This window comes from Myotis nattereri (genome assembly GCF_964212035.1).
Source record: "Myotis nattereri genome assembly, chromosome: 3".
NCBI classification, from domain to species: Eukaryota; Metazoa; Chordata; class Mammalia; order Chiroptera; family Vespertilionidae; genus Myotis; species Myotis nattereri.
In genome coordinates, this window is record NC_138077.1 from 22,107,759 (window position 1) to 22,120,060 (window position 12,302).

General features: G+C 39.4%; 1 protein-coding gene across 4 annotated transcripts in view; it reads right to left on the minus strand.

Moving 5' to 3' along the window:
* VEPH1 (ventricular zone expressed PH domain containing 1) overlaps positions 1–12,302 on the minus strand; it is a 213,508-nt gene that overhangs the window by 192,436 nt on the left and 8,770 nt on the right. For all 4 annotated transcript variants that reach the window (XM_081086676.1, XM_081086677.1, XM_081086678.1 and 1 more), the window contains exons 2-3: positions 11,753–12,046; positions 1,658–1,873 (exon numbers count right to left, since the gene is read on the minus strand). In XM_081086676.1, the coding sequence (XP_080942802.1) occupies positions 1,658–1,873; positions 11,753–11,890 (354 nt within the window). In that variant the 5' untranslated portion in view covers positions 11,891–12,046. The remainder of the gene's footprint in view (positions 1–1,657; positions 1,874–11,752; positions 12,047–12,302) is intronic.

Genomic DNA, 12,302 nt, shown 5'->3' on the forward strand with positions numbered 1-12,302 from the left:
CCAGTGGTTTTGAAATGGCAGTGGGAGCTGAAGAATGCAGCTGCTTTCTGGGTGCATGACCTTGGAGTGGCACTTTGGAGTAAAATAATATGCTTCTGATGTATGTTAATAACACATTCAAGGTAACCAATGAAGAACATATATTCAGTCTTCGTTGTTATAGCCAAGCAATATTAATCTCTCATTATACATGAAATCCCCATTTCCTCTCCTCCCATCCCTAACTCTAAAGATAAAAAAACACACAAACAAAACAAAGCATGAGTAGCAGGGGGAGATTGGGGGTTAATGGGGGGGGGGATGAGGACACACTTGTAATACCTTAACCAATAAAGAAATTAAAGATAAAAAACACACAGAAAAACCAATGTGATAATGTGTGTAGAGTCTTTTGTTCAGTTCACCAGCCCCTGGACTGAATGTGAAGTATGAAATATGCTCCAGTTTAGCATAGACAACTGTGAGAAAAAGTAGAAGAAGAAGGAATGAAGCTAACAGTAGCGGCTACACACAGTGCTAGACGCTTTAACACAATGAGATGTTCTTGAACTGTGCTTAGTGGAACCAAACTTCTGAGGGCTATTCATATACATTGTGTTCGGGTGGGGCTAGGGGAGAAAGTTTCATGGCTGAATCGCAGTGGAAAATGCTGTACTAATTCATTAACCAGATTTCTTTATCGCAGGACTTTCTGAAGACTTTAATATACTATGAAGCATGTGATAGCTCAAAAGGGAAATGTTGAATTCAGTGTTTACCAACTTATCTGATCAATAATTCTCTTTTGAGAAGTACCCATCAACATCATTGGTTGGTAAAATGTGTCATAGACAATGTTGCATTTTACAGGGAGGAAACTGTGGCTTAGGAAGTTAAGTGTCTTGCCCAACATTTCCATCTCACATAATTGTTTTGTGGCTGAGCCAAAATTCCAAATTGATATTTATGCCAGAGGAGAGAATTCAAACATGATCAGAACAGGTTAGTATTATTATTATGGATAAATAAAATAAACCGATGAACAAAATAGATCCAGAGACATAGAAGCATGGAACAGATTGATGAATCTCAGAGGGAAGGCAAGGAGAGGGTGGGGGAATGGGAAGAGATTAACCAAAGAACTTGTATGCATATGTGCATAACCCATGGACACAGACAATAGTGTGGTGAAGGTGGGGTGGAGGGAGTCAATGGGGAAAAATGGGGGACATCTGTAATACTTTCAACAATAAAGATAAATTTTTAAAAAAGAAATACACTTAAAAATGACAATTCTCTCCACATATTCCAAGCTCATTGTCCCCCAGTTCAGACTCCACTCCCTCTTTGGTCTCCTTTTCTGCATTTTCCAATATTCCTCATTTAAATCTTGGCACACATTGCATTGCTTTATTGTAGCTTTTTATATGTATGTGTCTTATCTCTCACAACAAATTAGAGCTTGCTGTGGTTTTCCTTTGAATGCCTCACAGGGGCTTGATAGAACCTTCTTGGTTTATTAATGACCAGTTTGTCTGGCTTAGTTATTGATGGTTTGCGGTATCTTTTGACAATATCCAAACACTATAGAATATTGGCTCTTGGTTCAGAGCTATCACATGTTCACCTAAACTGCCAAGCCAGTATCAACTAGGCATGATGTTAAACACCAACATACCTGCAAAATACAGCTCATGATATCAGAGGCGATTTTTGCATGAGGGGTGTCTTCGTCTTTCCCGGAGGGTCTCAGATTGTGCTCCAGGCAGGAGTCCCAGAGCCCTACGAGGGCCTTCGCGTGCTTTTCAATGGACTCTGTCTCTCTGATGGCTGTTGTGATTCTTGTGATGCAGATCTCAACCACGGCCTGGTCATTGTTGTTGGTTTGGTAATCCTATTGGGAAGAAAACCTTCACTTAAATAATACTTTGGAAAATAATCCCTCACAGGTCCGACAAAATACACACTGAGTCATTTAGCAAACAGGTGGGCCACACTGTGTGCCAGGAGGTAAGGCCCGACACCACCAGGGCCTCCTTCTTCCGAGATGGACTCTTGAGGAAGAGGCAGAGTTGGAAACGTGCTCAAATGGAGCAGGTCCATGTGTCACAGACACACAGACAGGGAGCAGTGAGAGGCCAAAGGAACTTAATTATTCACTTGCAAGTGGGTTTAATCTTCAGGCTATTTCGGTTTCTAAGTCCATTATTTTTTGCTCTGACATTTCAGTAACTTCGGTGAAATGTTTCAAGTTACCTTCCCACTTCTCCTCATAAGCTTTCTCTCTGGACACAATAGGACACATCATGTCATCTTTCTTTTTTCAATTCAGTTAACTTCCAAATCCATATTAACTTTTCCCAATGCTGTTCTGTTCTAATTCTCCCTCAAATACCTAATCATCTTTATTGAGAGATGATATGATCCTTCAAAACATCTAATGTGAAAAACAGGCACACTGGTTTAATTTGGAAATCGGTCTGACTGGGAACTCCACGGTGGACTGACAAAACTGCAAGCACAATAGAGCAGTGAGGCCATCAGATAGGAAGTGATGGGGCTTTCTATCCCACTGCAAGTTCCAGCTCTAACAACTTTTTTATACTATTACCATGAATGCTGCAGTAACCATCTTATACACAAAGCTCTCTATCCCTTTTTTAAATATAAATATATATATTTTTTAAGATTTGAGAGAGAGAGAGAGGAAGGGAGACACAGAGAGAAACATCGATTTGTTGTTCCACTTATTTAATTCATTTATTGGTTGCTTCTTGTATGTGCCTTGACCAGGGATCGGATCAAACCTACAATGTTGGCGCATCAGGACAACACTCTACCCAGCAGCCAGGACGAAGCCCTCTCACACTCTAGATTACTTCTAGCCTAGATTCTCCAGAAGTGGAAATTTCTGAGGAAAAGGAGAGGAATAATTTTAAGTCTCATGATACACTGCAGAATTATTTTCCAGAAAGGTCTTACTGATTTATACTTTCATCAGCTGGGTGAAAACATGCTCTGCCTATTGTACCTTTGCGAGAGCAAAGTATTTTTTTTAATATTTTATTGATTTTTTTACAGAGGAAAAGGGAGAGGGATAGAGAGTTAGGAACATCGATGAGAGAGTAACATTGATCAGCTGCATCTTGCACACCCCCTATACTGGGGATGTGCCCGCAACCAAGGTACATGCCCTTAGCTGGAATCGAACCTGGGACCCTTGAGTCCACAGGCTGATGCTCTATCCACTGAGCCAAAGCGGTTAGGGCAAGAGCAAAGTATTTTTAAGTTTTGCTAATGTGATCAGTGAAAAACAATATCTCATTGCTAATTTCCTTGATAGGAAGGGAGATTAAATATTTTGTCATGTTTATTGGCCATTTGTATTTCCTCCTTTAGGAATTGCCCACTGTATCTGATGTCTATTTTTCTTCAGATGACTTCATTAGTTTTGGTCCTCCCTTAGTGCAATATCTTTTTCTATTAAGGATATTAAGTCAACTTTTGGCATATTGCTTATGAATGTGTCTCCATGCTTCCGTATTTTTAGATTCTATTTTATTTTATTTGCTGCTATTTATTGACATGCTAAGTATTTAGGTAGTCAACTCTGTCAGTCTTTTGGGGGCTTTATTGATTTTCATTTTTTAAATGGGAAATTTAAGTTGTTTAAATTATTAATATTTTTGAAAATGAAATTTATGGACATGGTTCAAAAATTGAAAAGATACAAAGAAAGAGTTCACAGTGATAAGTACTCTCCCTCTCACCCCAGTCTCCTTGCCCAAGGAAAACCAGGATCGCCAACTGCTCACATACTTGACAGAGGCCCTCCAAGCACAGGCAAATGTTCATTTACACAAACTCCTTTCTTTCTCTGTAACTTCTTTAGCAGCTTTTCTTTTCACTTTAAGTTTTCCTTATCAAAGATTTAAAAAAATTCACCCATATTTTTTCTAGATTAAAAAATATGTGAAAACATTAACATTTGGTATTTTAGAAATTAATCTCTTCAGTATCCACTTAACTCTTAAATCTATCGCATATTTATGGAAGTAAGCAAATATGCACATTGTATTCTGAATAGCTAATCAAGTTCTCCCACCATTATTTACTGAACAATTCATTTTCAATAATTGGTTCATATACATCAGGTTCATTTCAAGGCTGTCTTTTTGTTTGCTTGTTCCATTTCTCAATTCTTTTACAATACTAATTTAGCTATTTTCTTCATCTAAGCTTCACAAACTTTTAAGTGTAATTGGTGCATTTTATGTTTTTGTTGTTGCTGTTGGAAAAATCTTTGTTTTTTCCTCATTATAACTTTTAGTTATTGCTGATTAAGTCAACCTGCAGTTGACTTAATTTGTACCCAAATGTTTAGCTCCACTCTTTATAATTTTGATAACTTTTCAGATCATCCTCATCAATTTTTTGGAAATATTTTTGTATTATATCTATATCTCATATATCTCCTGGAATATTGTGTCAGCTATAATTTCCTAAGCTATTTCACACAAAAGTGATAAGAGCAAGAATACTGGTTTAATTTCTTGTTTTTATTTCCTTATTTTTGATATAAAATGCTATGGCCAAAAGCAAGAAAATGCTAAAATGTTTTATATCATCCTAATATATAAAAAGCCAGGGGCTGTCATGACTGAAACAACCGGACAGAGGACCAAACAGCAGGCCGGCCTGGGGTTAGTGAGGGATGATCAAGCAACTGAACAGCAGTCTGTGTGGGGTGACCAGGTTGACAGGGGTGCAGTTAGGGCAACCAGGTTGGCAGAGGGGGACAGTTGGGGGCGACCAGGCCAGTGGGGGGCAGGCAGTCAGGGGCGATCAGGCAGGCAGGCAGGTGAGCAGTTAGGAGCCAGTGGTCCCGGATTGTGAGAGGGATGTCTGACTGCCGGCAGTCGAACATCCATCGAGGGGTCCCAGATTGGAGAGGGTGCAGGCTGGGCTGATGCCCTCCCCCTCCCCCAATGCACGAATTTCATGCACTGGGCCTCTAGGATAGAATAAAAATGCTTAGTATATAATAATATATAATAATAAAAGAAAAATTTCTCCAAGGAAAAAATAGCAACCCTAAACTTGTATATACATAATTATAAAGCTCCAGATTCATAAAGTACACTATTTTCAAAGTTTATTTGTTGAATAAATGGAAAAAATTATAGATAAATTATTAGGATTAATAAGAGAGCTGAATGAGTCTACTGGATACAAGACCACTACACAAATGCCATTTCTGTTAAAATCACCTTAAAATATACTTGTGAAATACAATTTTAAAAAGGATGCCATTTATAATCTCAGCTAAAAATGTAATACTTATAAATTGAAAAAAAAGATGTGTAGACTCTTAAGATCCTTAAGAAAAACATGATAAAACTTTATTGAATGATACTTAAGAAGAGCTAAATAAATGGATAGGTATACAAGATCTACAGATAAGAAGATTATGCCATAAAGATGTTAATCTTGTTCAAATTGATCTATAGACAATGAAATTCCAATCAAGGTATGACAGAATCATTCATGAAACTTGAGAAGCCTAATACAAAATTATCAAAAAACACAACCAAATCAAAGCAATTTTAAAGAAGGGATTGGAGATACTTGTCCTACCAGATATTAATATTTATTACAATAAAAAGTGAAATGCAAGCTATATTTGGAGTAAGAGATGCATAAATGACAAAGGATTAATACAAGAATATATAAAAACTCCCTCAAATTAATAAGAAAAACTATATATTTTTAAGTCTCAAAAGAAAAATGAAAGAAAAACAAGACCTAATCATAAATAAGTGCTTTACGGAGAAGGGAAGCCAAATGACGAATAGCAAATAAACTTATTTTTAAAATGATCAACTACACTACTAATGAGGGAATTGCAACTTTTAATGATAATCAGATACTCTGTTTTACTTTAATTGACAAAAGCTTTAAAAATCTCACAAAGCAAGCGTTGGTGAGGTAAGGCCACTGGGACTCTTACTCATGGGTAATGGGAGTGTAAATTGGTGCAACCACTTTGGAGACCAATTTGGTGGGACATCAGAAGGTTGAAAACATTCAAAACCTCCAAACCAATGGTTTCACCCCGAGTTGTGTACACTAGAAATACTAGTACATTTGCCAAAATTGCTAATCATCAGAATGTTCACTGTAGCACTGTTTAGATAATAAATGGCCATCAAATGAAGAATGGATAAACAAATTGTGGCATAGCCTTGTAATGGAATTCTCTATCCCACTGAAAACAAATGAATTGGATCTACATGCAGCGACATAGCTAAACCTCAAAAACATAATATTGAGCTTGTAATTGTATTTATATAAAGTTTAAAAACATGAAATATAATACTATAAGTGGTTTTGAATCATGACCATGTAGCAAACAGATAAAAACATGCACAAATAAATACCACAATCAGGATATTGATTACCTTTGGGAGAAAAGGGAGGAGAAATGGATTAGAGGTTGTTATGCAAGTGATTTTAAATTTTATCTAATTGCTTAAATTGGGTGAATTTTGAGTGCCTAACATTTTTTTATTGTTATAAAAAATTAAAGAGAACTGGAAGGTGGTGGAACAATTAGGCCTGGGTGAACATCATGGGAAAGGTGGGGGTGGGGGTGGGAGAAGGGGGTGAGTGGGTAAGGAGACAATTTCACCTGAAGTAGTCTGGGAGGAGAGCCAAGGTAGCAAAAGAAGTGATTATTAGGTAAATGTATTCCAGAAAGGACTTGAAATGAAAAGCTTAAAGTCACATTGGCGAGAATTTTTAGTGCAAAGTCACACTTTCAAAGCAAACAATAAGGACAAAATAGTTTCCATCAGTGTCTTGGAGGGCATGAACTACAAAAAGGACATGAACTACAGAATAGAATCTAGTAAGTTTCAATTATTTTGTGAGTGACTTTACAGGAAGGAATGGCAGTTGGCTTACTGAGTTTTCAGATCTACAAAGCTAGGAATGTAATTAATATATTGGACAGAATCATGATATTTATTTATTTATTTATTTGTTTGTTTGTTTTAACCTTTTTTGTAAATCCTCACCAGAGGATATTTTCCACTGATTTATATATTTTTCCACTGGATATATATATTCCAGAGAGGGGGAGAGAGATAGAAACATCAACCATGAGAGAGAATCATTGATTGGCTGCTTCCTGCATGCCCCACATTAGGGATCGATCCCGCAACCTAGGCATATGCCCTGATCAGGAATCAAACCATGACCTCCTGGTTCATAGGTCAACGCTCAACCACTGAGCCATGCCAGCTGGGCTCCATTGATTTTTAGGGAGAGTGGGAGAGAGAGGGAAAGACAGAGAAAAACATCTATGTAAGAGAAACACATCAGTTGGTTGCCTCCTGCATGAGTCCTGATCAGGGCCCAGGCCAGGGAGAAGCCTTCAACCAAGGTACGTGCCCTTGACCAGAATCAAACCTGGGACCCTTTGGTCTGCAGGCCAACACTCTATCCATGGAGACAAACCAACTAGGGCTTGTGAGTGACTTTAGAAGAAGGATTGGAGGCTTGCTTACTGAGTTTTCAGATCTACAAAGCTAGGAATGTAACTAATATATTGGCCAGAATCATGAGTTTTAAAAAGGAATGGGTATTCTGGAAGAAGGGCCTAAAAACAAGCATATAATTGCAATGGTTTAAAATGTGACAAAATTCACTTAAATTTTGTTTTCACATTATCCAATTACAAGTCTTGATTCAACCTGAGAATTTTGGCACATCACAGTATAAATGTGGCCAACCATGTGATGTTATTATTGAAAAGAAATTTTAGAAACAGAGTGTCTGACTGGTATTAGCAATTGTTCTAAACAATTGGTTCAAATACTGGGCAATGATACATTATATTAATAAAATAGGAAGATTCCAGCGGAGGGTAACCAGAATGTTGAGAATTCAGGCAGTACTTGGGAGCTACATTGAGGCATCCTCCAAGAACTTGAAAACAGGATTGTCCTTTGAGGATTAAACAACAACAACAGCAAAATCCATTCATTTAAGTGGAATTAGCCAGCTATTGGGCTAACCCAAGATGCTCTATGCACTAGGGTGACTTCACAGGTGAGTGAAAAATAATCTCAGGGAGGTAGAACTAAAATGTAATTATAACAGAGGAAGAAATCTAATCAATAATAACATTTCTCATCCAGTGAAAGATTGGGTGAACAGCATGGAACACGCAAGAATTCTAACTCACATGAGTTTTATTTCACATCGAAAATCAGTAAGCCAGCATTCTCATTTATACCTCTGAGCCTTGCATTTGGATAGCATGATTTGGATAGCATTTCTAAGGTACTGATAAAATTGAGTTTCCAGACCTGAGACGGGAAATATGAGGTGATGTAGCCTTTCCCTGTCATAGGCCTGCCCTTTCCTTGTCTTAGAAAAACATGAGGGCACAAAGGATGTTTAGCTGGGAAGAGAGAAGCCAGAAGTGAGACAGATACCCATCTTCAGATGTTTAAAATTCTTGTAGGAGCAGACACTAGATCCTTTGGATTGTTGGGGGTGGGGAGGAAGCACAATTGATAGAAAAAAAAACCACAAAGAATAAGATTTCATCTGGCTGAAAGGAGAAACACACTAACCATTTGAACAGTAAACAGCTATCTTTTTGTCAGTTAGGATTCCGTGGTCATAAGCAACAGAAGAAGTCTAGATAGCTGTAGTAAAATAATAATGAGATATAAGGTGGCTCACAGATTTGAAGTAAAAGCTGCACTATCTGGCCTTGGAAGGGTGATAGAGGAGCAGGAACCAAAAAGCTGTTTCTTGAGGGCACCATCATCATGATAAATCACCCTGTGCTGATTTCCCCCCTAAAATTACTGGGAAAGAAATTCTAATTGTTATAGCTTGGGTCAGATGTCCCCACTTCTTTTCTCCCTCCTCCTCCGGCAAAGGCAAGGTAGGGAATGTTGACCGAAGGCCCCATCAAGGCTGCATGCAATGGAAAAGGGAAATTTATGAAAGGAAGATTGAGAAGCAGGAAAAATATCAGAAACCTGCTATGTCCTTCCTTGTCTTTGCAAGTGCAGAAGGAAAGGTCACCTATTTGTTAGGAATCCTAGAGAAGAAACCCTCGTGCTAGAAGGAAGTTGGAAATGATGATTTAGAAGGTCCCTTCTAGTTCTATGCTTCTAACAAGAAATTGAGAAGTGGAATTGATTCCGGAGACCCAGAGTCATTAGGAAAGACCTGATCATAAAGGAGGGAGGGGATGCAGCTAACGGTGAAGTGAGCCATAGAGTAGCTATGGTGGTTCAGTGGACTGATCACTGGCATTGGTCATAGAATGTCATGGGCATTGAGGCATCATGGATGGGTTTTGGACTAGGCAGTTTGATCTGGTAGTTGTTGGTAGAATGAACTAGAGAAAGGCAGGACCAAGGGTAGGGGGGTGGTCAGCTGTTGTTTTGAAGGCCTGAGCCAGGGTGACAGCAGCAGGAAGGGAAAAGAAGGAGCAGATGAGGAGGCATTTCTATGGCAGTTTCTGCAGAACTCACAGGGCAAGAGGAGCGTGAGAGAAAGGGGTCAGGAGTGACTTCGGGTTTAAAACCTAGAGATTTAGGAAAATGAAAGATGATAACTTCAAATTAAGACATATTGATTTTGAGGTCCTGGATATCAATTACTATGAGCTTGAAGCTTAGGGAGAACTGTCAAGCCTAAAAATCATAGATTTTGTATCCCCTCATGTAGAGATTGCACTTGAGGTTATATGAGTAGATGATTTTCTGTGAGGACAATGTATAATGCAAAGGGGCAAATATGTCTTTTTAGAAGGAAGTAATCACTAAGAACTAGAGTCACTAGAAATCATTAAAGGAATAATGAAACCAGAACTGGCTTTTAAAGGAGCAGAAAGGGAGAAGGAATTCCACTAATAGATATATTTATAACTAGGATTGATTAGGAAATTTAAATATTGGGTTGATCTGAGTGATTGTTGCATTTAAAAATTGGATTGACCTCCATGATTCCTCTAAAAAAATGATGATTATTATTCTGCCACCCATCTGCTCTATGCCATGGTTACAGATAGAGGCAAGGAAGAAGTGAGATATGAAATAAGTTAGTAGATGAAGAACACAGGAGACCTACTGACTTGTAGACTTGTGGGTCTGCTGGGATACTGACTGGAGGGCTGAAAGGATGGACAGTGCTCCTGATGAGACAGCGGGACACATGACAGGCAGAGCTCACAGTCCTAAGATTATGAATTTAATATCCGCGAGACAGTGCAATTGGTGAAGGAAACAATAACAACACACCCCCATACCAGTGGCCTCTAGTGGAAATGTGGAATTGGGTTTCAGGGAATGTCGATATATACCATGTATTTATTATGTCCAATAGATATTATAAATAAGATAATATTTGTTAGAAATATATATATTAGATTGGATGAAAATCAGTGGCATATTCACCCAATTTATTTCCAGAGGAGTGTGATGAATGGGGCTGCTGGCAATAGCACATAAATCTTGCCCAGAAAGTGGAAATGTATCAGGGATACTTTGTGTTTTGAGCCAGACTAAGTTGATTAATGTTCTGGAAAAAAATGTGGACACATTATTGCTGTCAAAGGCATTACCTGAGAAAGGACGCGTGCTTGGGCAGTGACTTCACTGGTCACCGGGGGAGTGTGGCATGTTAATGGCCACCAGCAAGAGAACATGTTGACAGCTTGAAGAGGAAACTGAACTGGTTGCTAGCACGGCCTTCAAACATTTCTTCTTTGTAACTTGGAAGAGAGCTTTTATTTCTGAAGTGTGTACACATTTGCTAATTCGGTATTTTGTGGCTTGAGTCCTGTCTCTTTCCTCTGCCCCGTGGGTATTTATGCCACTTGTTGGCCAAGGCTGTTGAGCTGGGAGGCTGTGCGAGAGGATGCTTGGTGGCCTTGGCCTTTGAAATGGGACCAGGCTCATGAAGGGTCCAAGCATGATGAGGAAGGTCAAGATCAAAGCACACCAGGCACTCCGCACCCACCCCCTTGGGGAAGTACTTTCAGAATACATCATCTTGACATCCAGGAGAAACGAAGGAATGGGAGGGGTGATGGAAAGTGTAAACTTGCCTGATCGCACTGGGGGCTAATAATTAGGCAGGCGAACTAAATGCTGGGGGGTGGGGGGGGGTGGGGGGATGTAGAAAAAGGAGCAAAGGAAAGGAAAACAACCAAACCCGAGATGACATAGAAGCAAAGAGAATCAGTGTTATCAAGCCCTGGGCAACTGTCACTTCTGACAGCAGAGTGATGGTTGTCCCTGTCTCACATTACCTGCACGGCAGGAGGTGTCATCTGCTTTCTTCCATTATTCAGCCTCCTACGCACACCTGCTTTGTTTACTAACGCTGGTGTGCAGCTTGGCAGGTCTGCTCCCTCTCCTCTTCATGCCATTCCAAGGATATAGAAATAACCCTTAGAAAAACCCTTTGTGAGAATTCCACTCTGGTCTGCAAATCCCGGAGTTCTGGTCTCCCTGAGTGGGCAAAGGCGGCCTGGCTGCCCCCAAGTCCATGGCTTCGCTGGTGTTGTTTCTTAGATGCCAACTAAACCACAGCGCAGAGTCAAGAGAGACCCATATTAGTGATCCTTCCTCTTTTCCCCACAAAGATCCTTCCCCCTAGGACTGATTCAATTTGTTGGCCCTAGAATCGATCATTTCTAGTCTGAATGGAGGTCTAGTCTGAAAATTAGTGTACTTACTGAAGATGAGCTAATTATTTTAATTTGCTCCAAAGCTTCTGTCAGGCTGTCTTCAATCTCAGAGTCATCCAAGGAGAAGAGGTCCCCGGCTCGGGAAAGATCTTTCTGTCCCAAGACCAGTCTGAACAGGTGATGCATGGTGAGGAGTTTGATGGTCAATGGACTTTGTGTAGGCCCAGGGCCATGCGTCCGGTTATCAGAGGTTAGTAAGGCAAAAACATGTAGCAGGAGGTATGCTTTGTATTCCTTGAAAGATCATTTTTCTCCAGACGTTGAGGTCTTCTTTGACACTCTCTGCAAGAGAAACAAATGACCCAATGTAGCCATTAGTTGAAAAACATGACCTCAGAATGTGAACTTGGTGCCCAGAGAAGGGGGAAAAAAAAACCCCTTTGGAAATGTGCATAGAGAAGTGATTTTCAACCTTTTGCATCTTGTGGCACACATAGACTAACTACTAAAATTCCGCAGCACACCGAAAAAATGCATTTTTTCCTGATCTTACAAAAAATAGGTATAATTTTGAATCATTCACAATGGACGGCTATTG